This window comes from Larus michahellis, chromosome 13 (assembly GCF_964199755.1).
Source record: "Larus michahellis chromosome 13, bLarMic1.1, whole genome shotgun sequence".
NCBI lineage: Eukaryota > Metazoa > Chordata > Aves > Charadriiformes > Laridae > Larus > Larus michahellis.
In genome coordinates this window covers 14,065,661-14,091,131 of record NC_133908.1, presented here as the reverse complement: position 1 = coordinate 14,091,131, position 25,471 = coordinate 14,065,661, and the positions used below count along the sequence as shown (strand labels likewise).

Sequence of the window (25,471 nt, the reverse complement as noted above, 5' to 3'; positions counted from 1 at the left end):
ATCTCTTTTTACTGCACAAGATTTTTTTTCTTTTGGTATGTAAAATTTAGCAGATCTCCTGTTACTCTAACAACACTGCTCATTGCCACAGCTTGGGCAGCATACACATCACAGATCTTCGCGCTTTAATGTGACAGCGAAATAAGATTCCTGTCTGACTGAAAACCTGATACTCTACACCGCTGTCAAAGACACGGTAACCATTCTTTTGCTTTCTCACAAATGTAAGAGCTTGCAGTCTACAATGCTCACCTCAAGATTTCAAAATGCATGAAATTTTAATATTAGATATATAGTTACAGTAACAAGCAAAGGCCACAATATTGATAGCATTTATTTTTTTTTCCCAGCTGTTGTCTGGATATATTTCATTAAATTTTCTTTTTTTTTTTTGGGGGGGGGGGGGGGGGGGGGTGTAGGAAAAGGTGGAAAAGGGGCTCAAGAATAATAGTATAAAGAACAATTACATTCAGTGGAACCAAAATGATCAGTTATCGTACTGTACTGAGAGAGCAAGTTTTACTGAATGAGATGAAGTTAAGAGGATTAAACAGAATTTCTCTGCAACCTACATCTTTGTTAAGTCCGCAGAAAGTGGTCGTGATAGAAGTGACCTGCGCAGATTTCCTGGCTTAGTGTCCGTATTTTCTGTTGTCAGTTCTTTGATTCGCTGTTGGATGCTCACACATCTGTTTTCCTTCTCAGCAGTTGATGGGAGCGGCTCTGTATCCATTGAGGTACCGGGATTTTCTGAAGTGAACAAACTAATGTGTTTTTTAACACTACCTCTTACAATACTATTCTCTTTTTCTGAGGAAGCTGCAGGACTTTCACATCCTAGAAACAAATACGTTTCCTTTTGATCCGGTCCTTTCTCCCCCTTATTAGTTCTGCTTTCACTAGTGGTTTCATGGCTTCTTTCAGAACTGTGCAAGTTAGTCGTTGTTTCTGGTTTTTTCTCAATTTGTTCGCTTTTAGATTTAAGCTTTGTTTCCCATATGTATTTTCCATTATTTAGGATGCCAATGTCCTGACTACTGCACTTCAAATTTGTTTTAGAAGAACTGTCTTTATTAAATTCAGTTTCTTCAGTTTTTGGCCCCATTTCAGACTGATCATGACAGCCCACGTCAGTAAAAGAAATTAGAGATACATTCTCCTTGCTTTCGTGAGATGAACAAGTCTTCTTGCAAGAAGAAAGATCTTTATGTTCAAACTTAGCTGTCAGGTCCATGGACAAAGGCCTTGGTTTTCTAACCCAGGATTTCTCTGTAGGAGATTTTTCCTCAGAAGCTTCCACGGTGCGATGCTTTTGATCTCGTAATGATTCCAAAAAAATAGCGGATACTGGTCTAGGTTTTGGCCTTTGCTGCACATCAATAGAGAAATCAACTTTACTGTTAATATTATTTGCATCATCATTGTTTTTCTCCCCTGGATTAACTTCACAAGCATCTTTTTTTTCACCAGTTTTGAGGGAGTTCCAAGAGACCGGTCGAAGACTGGAGGAAAGCGATATCTGCCTATGAAGAGACCCTTCAGGATTCCTGGATGTCTCAGATGGCTGAGATGGTTTCTCCAGCTTCGCATTGCACTGAAGCTCTTTTGTTTGCATAGTACTAAATACTCTGTGGTCATCAGCAGCCCTTTTTTCTTGGGCCAGGCTTACCTTTGATTGCTCTGTGCCTGCCGTCTCAAAAAGAATAACAGTATTTGCACTGGGACCAGCGTAGAAAGTCATGTTTGTGACTACTTCACTGCCAGTCTTATTTTCATTTTCAATTACTTTCTGATCTACTAATGGAGGAACATTTCCACTTAATACCTTAACAGATGATGTTTCCTCAGTGGCCTTTCTAATAAGACTACTTGATCTGAAAGCCGGAATAGGTGGTTTTACATTTGCAAAAGTATCTGAAGATTTCTCTTTAGAAAAAGGCTTTGGGAAGAGTCTTGGCCTTGATCCTAGCGACGGCATTGTTGCAGATCTCAAAGTACTCCCAAACTTGTTCTTCTCTTCAAGAGTTAGTGATGCTGTAGCATCCTTTGTCTTGTTACTTGCATCTGAAAGCACACTTACATACACGCGCTGTGCTTTATCCTCATTTCTGATTTCATTTAAGTCAGGTACTGTCGTCAAAGACGCCAAAGTAGAATTTATTTCTACTCTTGTTGCCATAGTTGTAATTACACATTCAACAGAACTGAAAGATTCCAACAAGGAAAAAGAATCTGCAAAAAAAAAAAGAAACAAAATGCCAGTATTGATGTAGAGTCAGCAGGAACATCAAATAACATAATTCTAATTTAAATTCATAAGGTAGCTAAACTCAGATTAAGGTGCCTTTCAGTGCTGTTTACAGAGTATATCACATAATGAAAGACATACTGTTCCTCCTCATCTAAAAAAAAGAAAAAACACAGCAAGAAACACCATTACTCATTGATTAGGCCTACCAACCAGAGAGTACATCACAAAATCTACAAGAGCATCTGCACAGCACCAAGTTCCCATTAGTCAATTAAGTTTCCACAGGTTGAGATACTTAAAAATAAAGAAGTTAATTTCTTTTTTGAAGCCGGCATTTCAACATTGACATACAAACATCAATTCCTTTTTACAGTAGAAATAGCTGGCCAGATACATTCAGTATGTACTTTCAAACGAACAAAAATATCAAGATTGGTATGGCTGAAAGTGATTTGTTAGCTATTAGCTAAGGCCTACAATTAAACAATGGAAATAAATGCATGCTCTACAAATCTCCAAAAGCTTTGCTACCGCTTACCATAATTTGCATTTTCTGCTGCAACCAATCCATACAACCCGATTCACTTCTCATAGTGAAACCAAGATCTCGGTCACCAAGATGACATTAAGAACAGGGGAAAGCGATCACTTCAGCAACACCGACCAGACCTCTCCTGCAAATAAACAGAGAGTGTTCGGATTCAGGTATGGCACATACCCAGATCCACACAGGTAATATCACATGAGACAAAAATCCTGAGCATTTTAAGGAAAAAAAAAAAGCTGGCTCCTATTTTGAAGCATAAAGCCACCTGACTTAACTGTATAAAGCAAAAGAATGCGGGGTTTTTTTTCAGACAGTTATTAAAGGATCAGCAAGAAATTACCTAAAGCCTGAAAGGTGGAACTGAAAGGTGAAGGGTAAATAACTTGGTCTGCACGGTAGACAGACCAAATTCGAACATTGTCAAAACCACATTTCAGTGACTACTGTTTGCAGATTCAAGTGTTGTCAATCACTGGTTAAACACCGAGCTCTGTATTACTGTGATCTCAATTACTGTAATTTACTTTCTACTGTAAATCTCCTTTCTGTGACAACAGTATGTGAAATGCTACCTGAGACGCTGACCTTCAAAAGGCTGATTTTCAATCAAAATATGACTTTTACCATGACAAAGCAGTTTTCCCAATATCTCGCCAACAAAGGCAGGAGATTAGCTTTGGCTTTAATTATATTCTTACTGCAGAGATGAGGGAAAACCAGCAGGAATTAGAATTTCAGCAACAAGAAGTAACCTGAATTTTTTAAAATAAAAAGTATATTTCAGCTTTGTAGCAGATGCGGGTGACTGTGTAAGATTAGATGCGTTATTTGTATTTTTCCTTTAAAAGCTGTCGTACTCTTAATTCTTAGGAAATTCATACTGTATTTTATAGCCGTTCACTCCGGGGCTCAATTTTGTGTTGCCACCCTCTTGTCTACTTTTGGGTGGCCTTTGAAGGGGCAGGTCTTTGGACTCCTCTCGCCCAATCTGGTGTATATTTACCCTACAAATATGCCTATTTGTAGATTCTGTGGAATATGGAGCCTCCTGCATGTGAATATAAAAAAAAACCACAACCAAAAAACAGAATATTGCCTTCCTGTGTCCGTAGCCTGGAAAAAATGGTTATTTCACCTTCAGCTTCCTTTGACTAGACTAACACCACACTGGCACCATAAACTGCAGAGATTTATTTCTGTCCCTTCCTCTCTCAGGCAGGCTAATGAACTCCGTTCACCTTGCCCGTTCCCTTTCATCTCTCAATCCACTTGAAATTCTGTCTCAACTACTTACACGCTATGCTAGTCCCCTTCAAGTCCACGACCTCTCCTTTCCAAAATAGTCACTAACCCAATCAGCTTATCAGAATCAATCTGTCCCTCCCACAATCTCACAGATCTTAATGAAATCTTCCTCCCTCTCCCATTCCTTATTCTAAGAAACGCCATCAAAATCCGATTAAAACGCTCTCGCATTCCAAGGATGCAAAGGTTTTTGTGAAGAGCAGTTATGCTCTAAAAGCAAAATAGTAACACTTGCTGAAATAAGGGTGATGCTCACAGGAAATACCACAAAGCAAAAAATTAAGCTGCAAAACCAGCATCTGTCTTGCAGTATTTGAGAATATGTTTGTTCCTATCATTCCGGAGGGTTTTTTCCTTTGGAAAAGAAGAAGGGGGCACAGAGCTTCTTAAATGGAATAAAACTTGATCCTCAACGGAACGCAAGGCAGTGAGTATACAATGCGGGACATAATCCTTGCTAACAGCGCACAACTCATTGCTCCAGCCAACATTCCTAAACCACAGTTTACCCATTCTGATGATATTTGTTCCTTAGTTTTATTACCCTACACTTCAGCTTTGCAGAATCCCATTTTTTCTACACGATCTACTGAAGTCAGTTTTCAGGTGTTAAATTCTTATTGCTCAGATATACTCTGCAACAGGTATGTGGCCAAAGCCAGACAAGTATTCAAAAAAAGGAGAACAAAGTATCTGGGGGGAAAAATTCTGAAAATTATAAATTTTGAAAATTATAAAGCTCCTGGAACTTCAAAAAGTACATTTGGTAAAGAGGAATCGTACTACCAATGCCCCATGTAGCATACACTAGACATGGTGTCTTGGTTTTGAAATACAAACCTTGGTGTAGACAGGCTTCTCTAATAAAATACTACCTAGTCAAGTTGGCAATGTGCAGAATTTTGGGCAATTTTAAAAAGTCAACTGTAAACTAAATTGCATGAGAATTTTTGATGCTATTAATATTTAGTATTACTACTGTAATTGTACTATTACAGTTGTAAATCCCTCATCGTCAGATACAATATGTTATTCCTTTCCTGTTCAGGGACAGTTGGCCAAGTTGCACATGCTGCAGTGGCCGCCGAGCTGGCTGCGCTGCCACTCTGTCCTTTATGTGTCCCCACTCCGTTCCGCAAAGCACCCAAGCCACGTTGTCACCTTTTCTGGGCACTGTTTCTCTTCGTGCTCCCTAAGCTTCGGTCACGCTCCCCTCGGCTGTTCTGGGGTGCATTCTGCGTGCACATAGGAAATTACAAAAGGCACTGAAACATCTTTTGAAATTCTTCCTGCTTTTAATGGAAAGAATGGTGCATGAAGGCCTGACTCTTCCTCCACTGCTCTTCTTCCTCAGCTTCAAAACAACTGCATCTGTGATTTCTCCTGGGCCAGGCTGAACTGCAAGGCATCACAGAGATGCACACGCAAACACCGCTCCAGGCTCAAACTGAGTCTTAAAATCTTAATGTCTTGAGGTGCTGTCTGGATTTTTAATTAAACAATCTATCTTTACAAAGATTATTAACATTACTCATTAGTAATCAAAATGGATTATTCACTTCACAGGGTTATTTTTGCAAAAAATCATACGGGAAGGGCTTTACCCCAAACACACCCTTTCTATTTAGCGTTTGCCTGCCCTGCCTTGCCCACCAGCAGCACACAGAATTATTATTTACATCAGTGGTAATTCCTTTAAGCCTATTAGGACAACAGGAGCAGCAGCCTGCAGACAATTTTTCCACCATGAATCACGTGATTATTGCCAACTTCCTTGCTCATAAATAAGAATGTTTTAAATGACACAAAGCAAAATAATCTATAATCTGTCCTTGAACCTCACAGCAGATAAACAAGTCCATCTGTCTTTTGTAAGGATGGAAAGCATAAAAATTCCACAGAGAAAAATCTCTGTGCTAGTAAAAAAAAAAAACCCAAAACAAAAACAAACAAAACAATAAAAATCCAGTTTATAAAATTGGAAGCAACCAGAAGGCACCGCTCCAACAGCGAATATCCATGTCTGTTTATACTAAGAATACTCCAGTAGAAAACTACCAAATAACCACACAGTTTTCCTTCTTTAGTCACAACTTTACCAGCAAATCTGCTACCAGAATAAAAAAAATTCTCCCTTAGTGTGCAAATACAGGAAGATATCGGCAGCTTTGCCAATGACTACATAACCATTTGCCTCACAGGTTTTTCACCGGTATAGCAAGCCAGTATCACAGGAGCTACTGAAAACAAATGCAATGACCAGACGTGTCGCACTGATACAAAACAATACAAGACTTATTTCATTCCTTCTACAAAAGGTTTCCCCAGTGTCTTGAATGTTTCAGTCTTTAAAAAAAAGGGGGTTTCTTTTTCTTCTTTTTTTCCTTCCCGTTGGCATCAGTCTACAGCAATTCATGTCAGTTATCCTAAGCAATCATCCTTCTGCTGCTTCCCACAACGCTTGGAGAGCTGCTGATAGGATCTGCTCTGCTAATTCTTATTTAATCCAATCACTCGTTGTGCACATACGTAAAAAAGAATAACTTAACCATGCATGTGAATACTGCCATGAACATAAGACTTACTATAACACAGTCAAAATAACGTGAAGGGGAAAAAACCCACCTCTTCTGGAACTTTTATAACTACATAGATCATGCAGCTAATTCAGTAAAAAAAAGGCTTTTTCTATTCTTGGATTTAAGCCTGATTCATGTTATTAGTACCATCATTCACTGAAATGGGACCCATCAGTTGTATTTAAGAGGACACACAGGGTCTCTCAAAGAGAAAGATTAAAAATACTGTTATACTGGCTCTAATTTTTAATAATATTCATGGACAAATTTATTAACAAATTAAGAACAAGGAATAAAATTTAAATCACCTTTTCCCAGATTCACAGTGAAAAGATCAGTAGAACAAGGCCCTTGTTCTGCTCCTCAATAATTAAAGTTAACCCATTAAGAACTAAAAACACATATTCCAAATCTCACAAGACAGCTATCTTGTGACCTGCAAAGCCCCATAGATCTTTCATACTAATGTTCCAAAGCACTGCAAAACTTAAAATATTCTTTCTCCCTTCCCCATGTGCAAGCCTATTTGAAGCCTTTAGTTTGTTGGGGTTTTTTTTTTTTTAAAGGACAACGTACTGTTCTTTTGGATATTATAGTCCAGTCCCATCACAAGGATGAAATACTCCACTCTGACATTTTCTCCCACTGCAGAGAAAGATTAGCGTTTCGTTAAATAAAGTGCCCATCCTATAAATAGCAGCATTTACAAGCACTTGTAAATCTCTAATTGCTATTGCCAGTACAATTGCATAACTATCATCACTTGTTAGAGCTTCACGGAGATCTAGACATGCACTAAAGAACACAAGTATTTTCAACTCTCCTTTTCATTGTGCTGGCATCTCCGTACTGGGGCGAAAACTTTACACCTTTATTTTAATACCCATTATTTTAATAAATTAAATATTCTAACCCATGTTACAAGGTAAAATAGTTAAAAGCGTAACAAGTTATAAAGCACTACAGGCAAGTAGCTTCAGTAATTCAAATTGGCCCCACACAGGCAATAACCTTTATAGCAAACCAAAAATTCAATGTTAAATAGGCTGACGTGTCCCCATAATGGACAACATAAATCTAAGATGACATTCTTGATGTAGCAGGACAATCAATTGATTGAGACAATCGTTTAGGAAAACACATTAACTGACGTTAAAATAGGATTCAACAGCAAAATGCAACTGTCTGTAACCGAGCCGGAAACACACTGTGACAGCTGCGGGGCAGAGGGAGTCATCCTCCACATTTCCTTGAATTTGTGAGGCAAAGACCGGTCTGCAGGGAATGACTTGTGAAAAAAATTATATGCAATTGTCTGCTTCTGTAGCTGTCAATCCTATAGTTTTCATAACAATGTTTGTGTGTCACGTATAAAAAGCAATCAACCAGGATTAATCTACCAAAAAAAAAAAAAAAAAAAAATCACAGTCACCACTAGTGAGCAGTAACATCCCTGGCTGGGACTGTCTGTCCGGCAGCATGTCTGCACTCTGTTCAGAAAGAAAAGTTTTTTTCTAGAGAAGAGTTTCAGAATTTCACCCTTTAAAAATGTGCAGTTTGACTCTGGATTATCGGCCTGCTTGTTCTGTTGCTCTTCCCCCTCACACAGCACTGATGGACACAGTGCCCATCACCCCTCCATTCTTCCCAGCAAAGAGAGATCCCTCCAAACACCAACCGAGACCATACTTGCCCCTGCGTGGCCATTATTATCAATCCTCACCTATTTTCAGGGTTTTCAGCTCTGAGAAGATCTCCACGAATTTCTGCACAGTGAGTTTTGGGGGCAATCCCCATTGTTCTACAGACAATTAAGGGCAACTACTTCTCTGTCAAGATAAACTTTGTCAAAACCAGACTCTTGGCTAGGGTTTTTCCTCTTTGTGCCTCATGGACGGTGTCTTCTCCTCAGAAAGAGATCCACCAAGAGCACAGAGGCTGAAAGAGCACGTTAGGCATTTCCTCTGACCCGTACAACTATCTCATTACATCTCATTCTTCCATAATTTCATTCTCCACAACCCTCTCATTGACAGTTTCAGAGTAAACTCTTTTCCCTTCCCAGTTTCACAGAGGGTCTAATTTGTTTTGAAAGCCTCGTGAGACTTAGCTAGAACAAACCCTAACCAAAGGAAAAATGCTTTGAAATGTTGGTGAATCATCATTTTTTGGTACCAGATGCTGTGCATCCTCACCCTCCTGAGTGAGTCATCTTTTATTTCCAGCTAGCATTCTGCACGAGGGATTCCACCTGGCTCATTAGCGGCTGGGTATTTTCAGAAAGTCCAATTCTTTCAGCAGTTGAAATAGCGAACAAAAGCAAAATCTTGATTTCTGCCAACAGAGGATGACACTCACGTTACTGGATAAGGCTGAAGTCAGGCTAAGAGCACATTTGTGTGGAAGGTCAGTATTCCCAGCAGGCTTCAGAAAGCGCTGTTTTGTTTGCTTATGTCATCAAACATTTGCCTTTGTGGTCAGCTTCAACTCCTGTTAATATTCTTTTAGGTTTCATCCTCGTAAAAGCATTTCACCCACAAACAAGGCCTGCAAATGACTTCCCCCCATTATATACAGTTTAATGTGGAAAAAAAAAAAGACATTCCAGAAATAATTGCATTGCATGCCAGATGAAATATTAATGATCAGGTTTGACTGCAAGCAAGAAAAATTGACTATGGAACCGAAAAAAGAAAAAGAAGTCAAACTAAGGCTCTTACAGGAAGATACTCGGTTGTTTCAGGTAGAACACTATTCTATATGCAGTTCCCAAAGGTCAACAGGGTTACATCCCTGACACAACGGAGGGTGGATACTTCAGTTTTCAACCTGACAAATTTATCCTCAAACCTTTTTAGAATCATTATTAAACTCCCTCCCAATTAATTTGTAGGAACAACAACAAGGTCATCTTGTTGCAGGAAGCTTAACTTCACTTTTAACTGTATTTAAAATAAATTTTTGATTAGAATACGTTTTTCTGTGTAGATTCTAAAGGAACAGGGCTAAATCCCCAGCTATGTCTTTTTCCTACTCTTATGCTGTACATCACGAATACGATGATATTAATCACATACTAATTTATTTATACCTCCTTTGAGTGTATGGACCTTAGTTTAGAAGAGGTGAAATTTGGTTCATTATTGTTTCAGAAATACATCAAGTAGCTCTTCACCCCTCCGACCTCGAGCAGGCAGCGCTTTGGACCAGCCCTTTCCAGCTGAAGCCCGCGGAGGCCAGGCAGGGCTGCGTTTTCTCCAGAGGCTCCGGCTCTGAGCATGAATGCTCTCATTTGGCAGGCACGCCATGGACACGGCTGAAGGAGAGCAAGGAGATGGATGAGCCAGCTGTCTGCAGCACAGATACAAATACAGGACTGAAAAAAAAGCCTTTGGCATTCTTCCATTTGATACTCCCCTACAGAATACCATGCTCAATACTGTGTTTCAACAGTAAAAGGAGGTTAGAGACCACCCACACCTGAAAATATTTACTGTAATTGTACGTAGGCACCTCTTGGCAGTGAGGGAAGACAAAGGACAACTGTCTCTGATCTCAGAGCTGTCAGAATACAGATATTGCCTCTGGATTTTTTGTTTCGCTCGCTTTCAGAGGTACCAGCTGCTGCAAATGCTTTATAAGCAGCAACGGTATCATTGGGACAGTTTCCTCCCAAAACACTGGTGAAAACTACACAGACACTGACATTGAAACTATTTACTTCATGGACCAAATGCAAAGTTAAAATACCCCTCAGAAAATCCCTGCAGAGAAAAACTTTGCTGAGGTTGCCAGCCAGTATGGAAACCAGCAACACTAATGGAAACTGCAATGGTGCAACACTCCCACGACTCGTGAGAGACAGCTCTGCTTCTGCCCCAAGTGGCACGCAAGTCAAAGTATCGAGTGAAACAGATCTGTGGGCTTTTGTTTATTAAAAAAAAATAAAAATCCACCTACTTGTTATAAAAATAGGCAAGTGTCTTCACAGAACTACTGCTGGCAAGCAAAGGCTATGAAGCCTTGAGAAATAAACCTGACACATCACCCTCTGCACCCAGGAAGGAATCAGAGGGAACGGATCATTTCATAGAAACCAAGCTTCCGAAGGTCACTATATTACAGAAATAGCATGATGTGAGAAGACATTTCCTGCTTGCCTTTATGCGCGGCAGGTGCTTTTGTGTCAGAAGGGACTGTAAGAAAGGACAAAGCCCATAATCCTCTGATCTTCCTCTTCAAATTCTAACAGGATTTCCAGTGCTGGAAAATGCATTTGTGACCTGGCCTGGTAAACCACCTTCAGAAAGCATAACCAGCCCGCGTTCTTCTGTGATGGACTTGGAATCTCCAATACTAATTTTAAATGCTATGTTTTTTATACAACCATCTGATTGCTGCAAAAGGAATTAAGGTATTACCGTAGGGAGAAAAGAATAAAGTAGTTTCATCAGGACTTCAAGAAAATCTGAGGCTAGCGGCCTTGCAGCACTACTTTCAACACACTAGGAGACCACTTCAACTGGTTCATCATCTGAAGAAAACCCAAACGCATGAAATGGAGGACAAAGGAAACAGAGCGATGGGACAGAAGACCAAAAAGAATCACGACAGATTAAAAATTATACGTGTATATATGTGTGTGTGTGTATATATATGCACATCTCTAAGACAGAACACGTGGGCAAAGCTAAACTGCAGAGTTTCCATAAGGAAGACAGCTTTCCTTCTGTTTTAATCCTTAAAATTTGTTCTCACCCTAAAGGTTCAATCAAAGCCAGCTGTCTCAGGCCACTATACAGCTACCGCCAACATATATTAAAGAGCAAAACCCAACTGACCCGGGGAAACTGTCTCTTTTATTAGTTTTACAGCTGCACTTGTCTTGAAGGATAGATTCTGAGCTACATAATCACTAACTAAAAGACTCATTCACAAAAAGCATGTGCCACCTACAGACGAAATACTTAGAGCAAAGATGCTGTAATAGATTATGCTGCTTCTAAGTTTTCACCTAGCTAAAAAGAAACTTGTCATTGCCTATTCTCGTTACAAATGTTTATGTTCTGCTTCAGCTGTTACAGCTATACTATTTGATGTCTTCAATAGCTCATTTTCCACTTCCTTTCTTAAAAATAATACGCTAAAAAGCTCTCCATTCAACAGCTTTGGATTTTGCTGCTAACAACATGTTTTCTTGAATACGGACAGCCAATACTGTCTAGCAGCAATTTCTCCACTCAGTCCACCATTCTACCTTTCAAATATTTGTGTTAGTCATAACAGAAGCATGTAGCCTAGCTCGGTCAACAAGAAACTATACTCAAGCCCAAAATACTTGTCCCAAACACTTCTCTAGAAATTAACTACAGCGTAATGGGAGAAACACACTCTGAACCAGCCCTGCTCTAACCAGGGGGTCGGACCAGATGATTCCCAGGAACAAATTATTCTGTTCCATGAACAAACGAACAATTTATACGCCTGTCCCTTCATCTTAAGGATCTGCACCATGGCGGTACCTATCTGAAGTGGAGAATAATGCTATCTCCCTGTTACTGTTGGAAAAGACAAACGCTATGACAACAGACTGACAGATTCGCATCAATAAACGCCACAACTTGATCTCACTTCCCCGCATTCCCATGCCAAGGCAGGCAGGTGGTCCCAGGGAGCAGCTTTCAGAGGCAGTGCCAGCAGGGACACCGACTGCTGACACTAAAACAACACCTTCCACAAACCTTTGCTTCTCCAAGATCCACCTCAGAATTACCACAGAATGCAGCTAAGTGCACTGGGTACAAACATTTGGAAAAAAAGCCGTCGGCACTATCCAGTAAATTTTGACTAACAACATTCCTAACAGCTGACAATACCAACGGTGGCAGCACAAATAACACTGAATTGCCTAGAAAGGGGGAAATCACCTCCGTCCCGAGCCCCGGGTCTGCAGGCTCAGGGCGGGCTGGCACTGCCAAGACAAACCCCGGCTTCACTGACAAACCTCCTTTTGTGCGCCAGCAGGAGCAGATCCCGACACGTCTCTCAGATGTGTGAATACAGAGGAGTTTTTATGACTGACCCTTTTTTTTTATGCATGGTCCCCATAACCCAAAAATATTTAAGGCAAAACGGAGGGAACAGTAGAATTGAAATTGGACTTGGATTTGCATGTCATTGGCATCATCTGGGGGAAATTTTCCAGTGCCCTCAGCAATGGCATGACCACACTGAAAATCCGGCTTCAGCACCAGTTCTGGTAGGCCAACACCATGGAAAATACTGGTCTCAGCCACTTTACCCAGCACTCAGTATGTTGCAGGATAGGTTATCTGATAAAAATCCTCCTTTGCCCAAGCTGTCGCTCCTATAGCAGCAATTCAAATGCTTTCCATAAAAGATGACCCAATTTTGAACAAACCAATTATTAACAGTCTTCAACTGGATTAATTTTACTCTAGTTATGCCTTTCAGTATACAGATGGAGCCATTAAAACTCATTTGAATGGACACGACCATCAGATTCACAATTTCCACTCACATCCCATAAATACTGAAAAAATTACTAGACTAGCGAGAGATGGGTGGATCTAGTTTGAGTCAAATAAAATATTGTCATAAAAGCAAAATACTTGGTGGCATTTATCATTCTGTGAGCCAAAATCCCTTATGTCATCCTCTGCTCTACCAAACAATTACATACTTTGAAATTAATCTTTTGGCCTCTCAGGTTGTTAACAATTTTCAGACAGCTCTTTGATCTCTTCCTTGTATATACTCAACACAGCATTAATTTGGGTAGGACACATTGCTGCAGCAGGGTGCTGCCTCCTGTCAGGCATCAATAATCTGCCCCAAGCTGCATACCCATAAAAAAGCAGCTATGTGAAGAACGTTTTATGTGCCAAAGGAGCTACTGCTGCTACCTTGATGATAAGGCTCCCATTTTTCCTTCAGTGGTCACATCTAGCTTTTCACATATGCAGGAAATAGTCTCAGGTTTTTTCCCCTCACCAATGCAATTACCCATTTCAGAAACACTGGCTGGTTTTGCTAATTTGTATGTATGTTTCTTTTGTTACCTGCTAGCAGGTTATTGTTATCAGCAATCCACAAAAGAGTTCCCTCTTCCTCCAAAAGCGAGACAAATTGAACAGAGCATCAGAGAGTTCTGTATGACTGTGAGGAGTCAAAGCAGTGACACTACGTTTCTTCCCCTTTCTGAACAAAAGCACGTTTAAACCAAGAATTCTGACAGCACAAGGCCTGCATGTGCATGTTAGCCATTATTTACTACCTTGTTGTTAAGAAACACAATGTTATTCAGCAAAATCAACCACTCAACACATTAAAATGATGCTAAAAAAGTAACAAAAAACCCACTTAAATGCAGACACTGTCAAAGAATACATGGTACAACATAGACATTTTAAGGCAGGATCATAATGAATAGCTGACACAGGCATATTTTAGAGCTCACAAAAATTAGCAGGAGTGAAAGATGACAAATACGTTCCCAACAGTTCACCTAGACGTGAGAACCTAGGCATGAGCACTCACTTGCCTGGGAGCATCCAGACGGAGAAGCTTCCCTCAAATCACACCCACCTAACCACACTCACACCAGGATTACAGCAGCCTCAGCCAAATTTCTCAGGGCATAGCCAAAGATGGGATTTTAACAGCATTTTAGTAACCCAGGAATGATCTCACAGTGAACTTAGAAACACCATCTTTCCAAAGTTATTACAAAGAAGGTTCCTTTGACTGAAATCTGATCCAAAACAAAAACAGAATAGCTGAGTTCTCCCAGCTCCCAGTCCATTCCTGCCCCCAGAAAGCCACACAGCAAAGCATGACTAACTGATCCTGGGTTTAGCTTCACAGCATCACCGCTGGATGCCTCTGGAAGGCATGAGACACGTTCACCAACTTCAAGAGGCACAATAAGTCCTGCAGCTACTGGGGAAACTGCTGAGCTGACTCCCTCACTGGCCTTTTTGTTGCAGATCTGAAAATTCAAATAGTGACATGACATTGACATGAAAACAACAGGTAACTGACACTGGATCCAGAATTTCTGCAGAAGGAATTCCATCTGAATCAAACCATGCCAGTCCAAGGAGCTGCATGTTAAGGCCAAATATGTCTTCAGCTTCCTCAAGTCAGTGGCAAACTTGGCAAGCGAAATCAAGGATCCACACATCCCAGCGTCTTTCATGAGACAGCAGCCAGTGGAGGATGCTTCAGAAGTGACATAGGCACAAAATACTATTTATTTTCAGTTTCCAGTAATGTATAGTTTAGAGACTTGATGAGCCAACAGAAGACCAGGCACCTGTTCAGTGAAGAAGATCTGGTGATTTTTTTTTCTTTTGTTTCATCACGTACGAACCAAACATGGTTTGCTAACCGTTGACAAAAGATACATCTGAGCTACTGGGACACAAATTCTGCCCAGGAACGGCACCGATCAACCTGAGTTCCCCTCCACAGAAGTCTTCGGGTCAAAAGCCAAAGTGGTAAAAATCAGGGTTAGTGAAAAACAGATACATAGTATGGGAGAAGAGATCTACCTGACCAGAACTGCCCGATGTTCAGACAGTGCATGGTCTTGTTTGTTTTGCTGCAAAATGATAAACCCTACAGATTTTGATGCCTAATAAAAGCCAGTCCAACTTAGTACAAACACTGCCTCGCACACTGGTTGAAAGCCAATATCGGTTAAATAGTTATAAACAACCTTCTGTTAATTATGTAGTTTTAAAAACACACTCATGCCTCAAAAAGTGCGCTCTCCATGTAACCCAGGGCAGAGCCATTGAATCTGGCCAACAGTCCATTCTCTAGTTACTCTTTGAAGACAAGTTCAGGTATTGACTCTCTCCGATTCCTCAGCAATTACTACCCCTGGTCTCAAACACGTCAGACAGCTCCACAGCCAGAGCCCATCAAGCACTGGCAGTGGCCACCACGCTCAAAGCAATGCCAGGGACTCAGACTGACCCCCCCAGGCAGGAGCAGCTGAGCAGGAAGCTGCCAGATGGCCAAGTGTCCAAATGGCATCCTTTGCCTTCCAATATGTGCTGTTATCAGTTTTCAAGCTTTTAAAGCTCTCCAGATGCTATCCTGTCATCTGCTTCATTACCTCCTTCTCCACACTCCCAAAGACGTTCTCAAACTGCTGGATTTAGGTGCTCCTCCCACATTCACAGGTTTTTTTTCCACACTCCCATCAGCAACTGAGTCCTGGTGGAACCAGTGTAATTAACAGGATGCTGAGATGCAGATCTCCACAACAGGGTTGCCTCACAGTATTTGAAGGAGCCAACATAAGCAGAAAATGGAGCAGGCCGCAATTTATAAGGGTTTTAAACCAGTAAGAAAAATCCAGACTACAGCAGCCCTGAGCAGGAGGTAGGCAGGAAAGCAGAAGTCGCCCTGCCCCGAGAACTTGTGGGAAGGCTCCAACTGACCCGAGGTATAATGATGCTTCCAGTTCATCAGGAGCAATACCACCGAGTTCAACTTTCCAGTGTTATTAGAAAGGACATAACAGACATAAGAGTACAATTATTTTTAGAGCCAAGCTGAGCAGGAAAGATGGCAAGATCTTTAACCTCAACGTAAGCATTTTTAGCATTTTGAAAGTGTACTAATCTGGAATTAAAGCTGTTACGTTAAAGAAAAAAAAACCTCAATCGAGCTGCGACAAGACTTTTGGAGACAATTTGAAAAATATACTAACCTGCTCCTTACAAAGCCGAGCTTGTGCAAAAACCATCTTAGTCAACCTTACATCTACAGTACAAAAAACCTAGATTCAAAATTACTACTTTTTACATTGCGTGCAACAGTCCAATATCAACAAACATGAGACTCTGTGTGATTATTACTTTACACTTATATCACATACACTTTAACGCATCACAAATAATCTCTAAAGATAATATACATGCTGGTTAGGAAACAATACTGACACACACTCTTAGTATTCAAAACCAAATATGAGACAAAAGGCTTAGTACTGTTTGTAAGAGGTGTCAGTAACGGGGCCCAAATTACACATTTGCTTCAATACACACTCTCATTTCACTTTTGCACGCACATAAACAATGAATTCAATCATTACAGCTGCTAGTCCACCCTAACTTTTTAGCCCAGTATAAAGTGCCTTTGGGAGAGGAAAATATGTATTTCATCTTAAACAAAGCTTCAACCTCTCCATCGTGGTATTATCCGCTTAGATTTCATCTTCAGGCATAAGCACCGACACAACAGTGACACTATTTAAGCAAGTACTCCATGTAAAGAACTCGATTCAAACCAAGATCTGCAGACACGTTTCTTGCACGCGATTACAATACAGCGCACAAGAACGCTTCTCCCTGTCCAAAACTAACCCTCTGTGCTCCAAGCCCAGAGCAAAGGCTCTGATGGAATCTGCAAGCACTGCAGAAGCAAAAGGAAGCGCAATTCCAATATGTTTAACGACTGAATTAGCATAATGCTCACCACGCAGAAACCAGTTTCCCTGACCTTCTTGAAATGCTGATCTGTAACTATTGATGAGTCTTTCCTATGTGTACTGTGATTCATCTATATTAAGAAAGAAGTCAAGAAAACATCCGTTGCCCTGTCAAGTTTAGTGAGAATGGGTCAGACACACGGAAAGCTCTCCTGCAGCCTCACACCACCACGTAGCAATAGGGACCATCTTTCCTACTAGGTAAAGTTGTATTTAGGAGAGTAACAAAATATCTGAAGTTTTGCTAGAAGCTCTACTGTAATCAAATCAATTCATTTAATCTCTCCTTCGCAAGCAGTAAACAGAGAGAGCTGCAGTGATTTATTTTAAAAAAAAACAAAACAATCATTTTGTGAAGAATGTAAACTGAACATTATGACTAGTAAGAATTACATGATACCTAAATTCAAACATGCTTTAGAAATACTTAGTATTATTTGCATAAACAAGATATCTATTTTCTTGGGCGTAATTGCTATTGTAGGCTCAAACATGCAAAAGAAGAGCCCTGTATCATTGTACATGCGTGCTGCAAGAATAGGATGATATTTAAGTAAGCCTGCAACCATCACGTTGCTTAAAACATTCTAAGGGCAGATTATACTAATATCTGACATTTAATAGTGCCAATACAGCAAGAGCACTGTCTGACAACAAATACTAAAAATGACACTTCTTGTAAGGTCTCTAAGTAAAGGAACGAGCCAGCTGAGCTGCACAACTTTAGCATAAATGCCCGTTTTAGAAAGGCATCTGTGCTCATTTCGTTCAATGAAGAATTCCGAGTGTTCTCATGAAATATCAAACACAATTATGGTGGCCAGAAATTCCAGCCCTGTTTAGAACGTATCATAGCTTTGCTGGGCTGAATACTTTCGTTATGGATGAGACAGCTTTGTCCATCGAAAGCCTTGTATGGCTGAATATCCTTGCAGCAGATAAACATCCCTCTTAAATTTTGGCACAACTCACTCCCTACCAAGAGTTACTGATACTACGGCTGAATTGAAAAAGCTGCCAGACTTAATCCAAGCTGTAGTCTGAGCTCATTAGAAGAGCAGAATAAAGACAAACTTAAATTCCATTCCTATTTATGTCTTTCAAATTTGTACCAACGCTGTGAAATAAAAATCATTCTAGTTTTACAACAGTAGGAATAACAAGTTTTAGAACTTCATATTATTAATAACACTTGTTGAAAGACAGAGAAAGCATGTCTTTAACCAATACTAAGACCAGAAAAAACAGTCACTATGAAAATATAAATAGAAGGGGCTGATGTGTATGGCAAGAACATTATTTGCATCAGCAAAAGCACACACGAATACTCATATTTTCATGCTTTTCTCTAAAATACTGGCAGCTTTTTACCCTTAGAAACTATGAAGGGTAAAATTTTTTTTAACTATTAAACTAGCAAAACAAGGCATTGGTATCTTCACTTCTTCACCTCTTCTCCAATGTGCCAAACCTATGTATTTTAAACAACAAAATGCAGATAACTTTTTCCTCTGATTTTGCCATCCATCTAATTTGCATCCCAGTGCTGCTCCCGCAGCAGAGTCACAGTTGTCTGTTCGCGGGCTGGCCCAGCTCGGAGAGCACACACGCTTCCCAGCCGCGCCACAGCTCCGCAGACCTCGCTGCCCAACTGTAACTGGGTCAAGCCTGTAGCTGGAGTTAACAGCCCACTCAGCTCATGACAACTCTCTCCCCAGCCCCCAACCAAATTAAAGGGGTATTTTCACCGCGGGGGGGGGGGGGTAAGATTTAGATCTCCTACCACTCCATGCTAAAGCTTACGCTAATTCTGTAAAATAAGACAAGTAAAAATTGCACCAAAACTAGAGCCGTCCATATGCTGCATACATACGCTCTTTAAAGAAACTGCTGTAACACACATGAATGCTTTTTCTAAGTGAAATTGTGTAGATAACAATTCAATTGCTGAAGGTTTGGTTATCTTTTTCTACTTGTTACAGCAGGCTAATGACCATCCTGACTCATAATTACTACAACAGTAAGAAGCTTTCAGTTCTCACACTGCTGCAAGTCCAACCCTTATCTTCTTTCAGGCATGCAACAGCTTTAGTAGAGCCCAAAACTGAAAGTTTTGGCACTTAATTCTGATAAGAACTTCTAATGAACAGCTCTGTTAAGTGGCTTTAAAGAAGCCCCCTTAAAGATCTGCCCCCACTCCCTCCACGGGTGTTTAACTGCATGTTTGTAGGACACGACTCAAATCAAAAACAAGCCACATTTTGGATAATAATTCTCTGTAGTCCTATACTGCTCAAATTGCATCACTGCAACCATACAAGCCTAAGAAAAAAAATTAATTTCCTCTCCTCAAGCATTATTTTTTTTTAGAGATGAAGAGTATAAAAAGAAAATTCATCTCCCATTGTTTCAACAAAATTGTAAGGTATACAGAACTGTGAAAATATCTATTAAAAGTCTCCTATTTATATAGATGCATTGAAAAATAACCCCAAAGAGCTCAGGAAGCCGTTTGAAGGCTTTCTTGCCTGAGAAGATCCAGCATCACGTATTTCCAGAACAAACCAAAGACAGCAGGAAGCAAGGAAATAAGCCACCTTGATTTAAGAATCTAAGATTAAGCTCTTTACAGAAGTATACTTCTTTTAAGGAGTGTGGATTATTTAAACCTAGGCCTTACAAAAATCATCATCCAGTAGACCTACACAGCCCTTTCTCATCAGATGTTCAGGTCATACGAGCGTAAATTGATATCCACTCATGAGAAGAAAAAAAAAAAGGAAACATTACTAATTTTTTAACCAATAGCTGCAAAAAGATAGAACAGTCATCATGCTAAATTTAGTGCATTTTGCCAAAACTCAATACCCACATTTTCCTAAGAATTTGTTTTTCCTGACAGTTAACAGAACCTAAGATATGGAATGTCCACTGAGCATAAAACTGCCTCACCCACAGAAGCCCATTCAAGGCAAACAGTAATTGACTTGCTATGATTTTGATTTTTTTTTTTTTTTATAAAAGGTATTACTAGAATACAGCTTCAAAAGAAAGGCCTGAGAGTTCAGAGAAAAGTTTATGTACGTCTTTCAAACTTACTGAAAGTCAATCAAGGGAAAAAAACAGAGACACCTTCTTTCACCTCTTTCAATCCAGCAAGTAGAGTATCTCCTCAGAGTCTGCCCCGTACAGTCACGTCTCACTGGAAGCACGTATACGGGCAACTCAACAGCAAATTCCTGTATATTTTTAGGAAAAGTCTATACATTCAACTGCACAGGGCAGGTGCATCTAGAGTTCATCGAGCATGGCATCTTCCAGTTAAACTGTTAAATCTACTGGGTCTGCGGTCATTCAGAAGGTTGCGATTAGGATTCAAGACTAGTTTGCTGTGGAGGGAATTCCACAGCTCTCCTGACACTATTATTCCAGTCTCTTTGGCTGCAAACTCAAGACGGCCACGCGGTGGTTTGCACTGCAAAGGCTACTACTGCAACGGGGGAGTCTTCATTTAAATTGATTTCTGAGGCAAAAGCAAAAAGGTTGTAGCTTTTCCCATATGATGTCTTCGGGCAATTCCTACATACAAAACAAAAAACACACCTAACACATTGCAACATTCTCAGGTTCTAGTCACCCTTGTGCATCAAGCACAAAGAAGTGATACAGATTGTGCTCACAGCATCACTGCAAGGTTCGTGCCTGGGCTTGCAGGATCAAGGAGTTTACTTCAGTCTCGCTTTTACAAACAGCCCACTGAATACAGCATGATCTATTCCACGAATGTCTCCTTACAGTATTGAATAGACATAGCACTTTCCTCCCATAAGCTGCCTGCTACTTAAGAATGGAACAATGAGCCCCAAAAGGCTATGCGGTCGTTAAAAAAGTAAATTAATAACATAAATTAGCAGAAAAGCCATTGAATACCTCCCTACAACCAACGCATCATGCAAATTTAGCAAGTTATGAAAGTGCAAGAAAGACTTACAACTAGCATTATTCGTATCCTTATGCAGGAAAAACATCCTATAAAAAGAAATATCTTGAAAATAAGAAAAGAACAGTGACATTACATGTAGCTGGATGCAGAACACCTAAAACTTGCACTTAGGTGTACATGCATACACCCCCCCCTCTTTTACTAGTCCCATTTTTAAACAACTACACAGCACACAACTCATCATGACAAACTCATTACTCATTTGCCAAAGGAAACTTCCCCTGGCTAGTGAGCATCACCAAGTTATCAATTTCTGTGGAATATAAGCCTGAGGAAACCTACCAAGTCTTAGAGAAAAATCTTGATATGTGAGACTCCTCAGTAAGAAACCGGTACAATTTTTAAACACGTGAGCAGCCAAAGGCATGAGAGAGGCAGCTTTCCACAGACTGTACACACTGTAGCGCATCCTTAACCGACATGCTCAAAGTAATCCTCTCAAATATGATTCCGAGTCCTCTGTCCCCGATCTGCAGAGTACTCCCCACAAGCACCGCTACAATGAAATTTTCAAGACTATGGGAGGTTTTCATACCAATAATTGAAAACTCAAGGACAAGAGGAAAATATCACCAGGAGTTCTATCAACTTGATTCTACTGATACTTGGAAAAGCTACCAGAAGAGAGAAAGCTCCATGACCGAAGATCAAACAAAGACTAATCCCGAGGAAAGGGCTAAGCAGCGAATCCAGCAACATGTTCTTCACCAAGGAGAGCGAGTTCACTTTTTACTTTACAGCAACCAGGCACACGTGAAAGAGAAGGAAGGTGACAGGACTGGTTTCAAAATTATCTAGTAGCCAGAGAAACAGAAGCACTGAATGGAGCAGAGTCCAGGACAACACCCAAGCAAAATCACAGAGCTGTGCAAAGAATCCCAGGAGGTGGAATACCCAAGCTCTCCATCTACCTTCCACCTGGCACCTGCTGGTCAGGACTTGCTTCATCACACGTGGTCTGAATTTTACATTTAATCCAGAGACCAGTAAGAGCTGGCAAACTTTTCAAACCTAGTCTTTAGACCCTGAAATTCTTTCTCCCTTTGGGAGAAATCAGGCATCCAGGAAGCTTATTACTACCGTCAGAGGAGTCTGCAGACACAAAAGGGGCTTAATTAGCATCTAAGGTGACAGTGCTACACATGATTAGAAACAGTATTAAAAAAAAAAAAAAAAACAACAAACAACACTATCAACACTACACATAGCTCTCACTATGGCAATGATCAGAGGTAATAAACTGTTTTGTCATCAGACATTAGACTTTTCCTAATACATTGGTATCTAGTCCATGCAGAGCCCAGGTCAGGAGAAACGTAGATGGGTACTCTGCCCTTTCTCCTCTAGAATTGCAGCGTGAGCACAAATCTTGGATTGGTGTCATTCATGTCGTTTACTACCATATATAAAATGAGACAGGATAAAGTGACAAACGCCAAGCATTTGAACTAGAAAATAGCCCTAGATTTTGACTTTGACTCTTAGGGACTTTCCATACTATGACACTGTAGCGTCGCTTGGTTCTAGGTCTTTACCTATATTGGAAAAGAAACTTTTAGCTTAGAATTAAATTCAGAGCATCATCTGAAAGAGAACAGACTGAAGTTTATATTTTCAGCAAACTATACACCTATCAAAAGTGAATTACAGGATACATCTTCTATTTAAATAGGATTCCTACCTCTTTAATTATTCTAAAGTAGAAAGGCTTTATAGATTTACTTGCTAATATATATCCTTGACAATTTTTACAGAAACAGGCATAGCATAGAGTGAAGAAAATCTTACCAAGAAAAAGTTTATAAATTCTTGAAAGTTCTTTTTGAAAAAGTCTTTACCTGGATTAAACTGCCTGGCAATTTTATTAGAGTTTCTGCCACACATCGTCTGCTTCCCTACCACACCCTAAAAACGTCACAGGAAAACAAAGAAAAACAGTATTTTCATGTGGTTGTTAAAAAGATGCAAAGCCTTCTACTTTATGGAAGAGAGACAAGGAGAAGAAAATACCAAAAACCTTCAATTCTGGCAAAAAGTACCTCTGAAGCAACTAAACAACTTCACGGTTACCCTGGAAACATAGTTTACCTCTTCAGCCTACCATGAAAATTGCCTGTAATTACCACAATGGAATAAAGCATCAGTTTTGACAAAACATCAATTGCTATATGCTGCAATTGCTTTAATGCAGCACCAGTACTTTATCATAAGCAATACTTTATCTTGAATAGAATGATATTACTACACTCTGAAAAATCAAAGCTGTAGGTATAATAAAAGGTTACGATATCTCATAATGGTATAGAAGAGCTCTGCCATCTGCCAAGTGTGATTTCCCTTAATCCCATTCCTCACACACAAATCAAAATCACACGGATTACGCCACAGAAATAGAAGTCAAGCCAATACCTGAATCCACAAGATTAATCTCCTACCTTCAGACGGGAGAAATGCAAGAACGGTAACAATGCTGCAAACAGACTCACAAAGGCAGAGCTTTTTACACGACTCGACACAATACCACACAGGAAATAAAGTGATTTCACAGATTAGCTTCACCCTTTCAGAATCCCGATTTTGCTCCCTCCCAAGTCCAAGCGCAGAACTCCATGCAAATTCAGGGAACTGACCTCCATGGGATCTTTTGGATCGGCCAATTCCACCCCTAAGTAGAACTCCACACCCCTCCGTCCACAGATAAATCACTTACATTTGGAGTTCGGAAGAAAAACGGACAAGTGAGTTGCATAACACAAGAGGGCAATACAAATCTGCTCACCTAAATGTCAGACATGCTTCTAAAATAAAAACATACACACGCATGGGCTGATATGCCAACAAGCAGCGGTATGTGCATCCGCAATTAAAAAGAACCAGCGTGATGACCTTACACTGGCACTTAGACCTGACTCTAGAGAGCAGATACGTTTCCTAAAGTCCGAGGCACAAGAGAGTCACATACCGCACTTCTGAAATGCCCGTGTCCCTTCTGCAGGCTGCTGTTAGCCCAAGTAGTAGTCGGCACGGCTGTAAACTCTCCGGGGTGGGGGGGTGGGGGCAGAGGCGGGGGAAGCATCTTTATTTGTACGTTTAAGAACGTCAAGCACATTATCATCGCTAATCCAGAGGGGAACAGATAATTGCAGCGCTTACAAAAAGTCATCTTGGATTACAAAATAAGGCTCTAATCTGCAGTGCTCACCAGCACAACATTAGACCCATGAGCCACCAAAATCACTGCCAAACCACCTATAAACCCTCACAGACCCCAATATTAAAAGTGCGAAGGGCGCACTTTTTTTTTTTTTTAAATTATTTTTTGAGGGTCTTTTTAACCCACCCCACACCAAGACCCAACTTCTCCCCTCGCCCTTGCCGCTGACGCAGTGAAAAACAAGAAGCCAGGCCAGCCCAACACCGCCCTGACGGACCCCAAGACCCCCATGTGTCCCCCCGACACGGTGCCGGGGACCTGGGGGCACCACGGGCAACGCCGCCCCGGGCCCCCCCCTTCCTTCCCCCGGGCCGGCTCCGAGGGCTTCGCCTCAGAAGGGGGAGAGGGAGAAGGAGAAGGGGGGTGGGGGGGCGCCGGGGCGGTTCTCCCCTCAGGCTGAGTGAACCGGACCCACCCGGTGCCTCACCGGGCCGGGCCGCCTTTGTTCCGCGCCCCTCACCAGAGCCCACCACCGGCACTTACCCCACCGAGGCACCGGGCTCGTCCCTCAAGGGGAACCGACGCGGGACGGCGCCGTCTCCCGCCGCAACGCCGGGCGGGGGCGGAGGTGGGGGGGGGAAGTTGCTAACTGAAGTTTGAGGACGGCAGAGCCCAGCGGCCTGCCCGCCTGAGGTGATCGGCGCCCGGCTACGACCGGACACCCCCACCACGGGGGCGGGGCGGCACGGGGCGGAGCGGGGGGCCGCCCCCTCCGCGCTCCCCGGGGGCGAGGGGCTGCTTGGGCGGAGGGAGCGGGCAGCGGGTGGGAGAAGGAAGGGAGGGTTCCGCCGCGGTTCCGCCCCGGTCCCGCCGCGTCCCGGGCTTGCGGGAGCCGCCGGCCCTGCGGCGCCGGGCCCGGCCCTTCGCCCCGGCGCCAGGAGCCGCCGGGCCGCGGGCGCGCGCGCAGCCAGCCCGGCCCCGGGCCCGGCGGGGAAGCGCCTCTGTTGCCATGGCGACCGCGCGGCTCCGCCGGGGTGGGGCGGGGCCTGCCGCCCAGCAGCCCTTCAGCGGAGGCACCGCCCCCCTCTCCACCTGCCCCTCCGC

At 41.7% G+C, this 25,471-nt stretch overlaps 1 protein-coding gene across 4 annotated transcripts in view; it reads right to left on the bottom strand.

Moving 5' to 3' along the window:
* KIAA1671 (KIAA1671 ortholog) overlaps positions 1-25,104 on the bottom strand; it is an 87,912-nt gene extending 62,808 nt beyond the window's left edge. For 3 of the 4 annotated variants that reach the window (XM_074606111.1, XM_074606113.1, XM_074606114.1), the window contains exons 1-3: positions 24,911-25,104; positions 2,790-2,925; positions 573-2,232 (exon numbers count right to left, since the gene is read on the bottom strand). In XM_074606111.1, coding sequence (XP_074462212.1) covers positions 573-2,179 — 1,607 coding nt within the window. In that variant the 5' untranslated portion in view covers positions 2,180-2,232; positions 2,790-2,925; positions 24,911-25,104. Of the gene's footprint in view, positions 1-572; positions 2,323-2,789; positions 2,926-24,910 lie in introns of those variants that run through there. The other variant, XM_074606112.1, reaches the window with a different exon arrangement.
* Between the last annotated feature and the right edge of the window lie 367 nt (positions 25,105-25,471).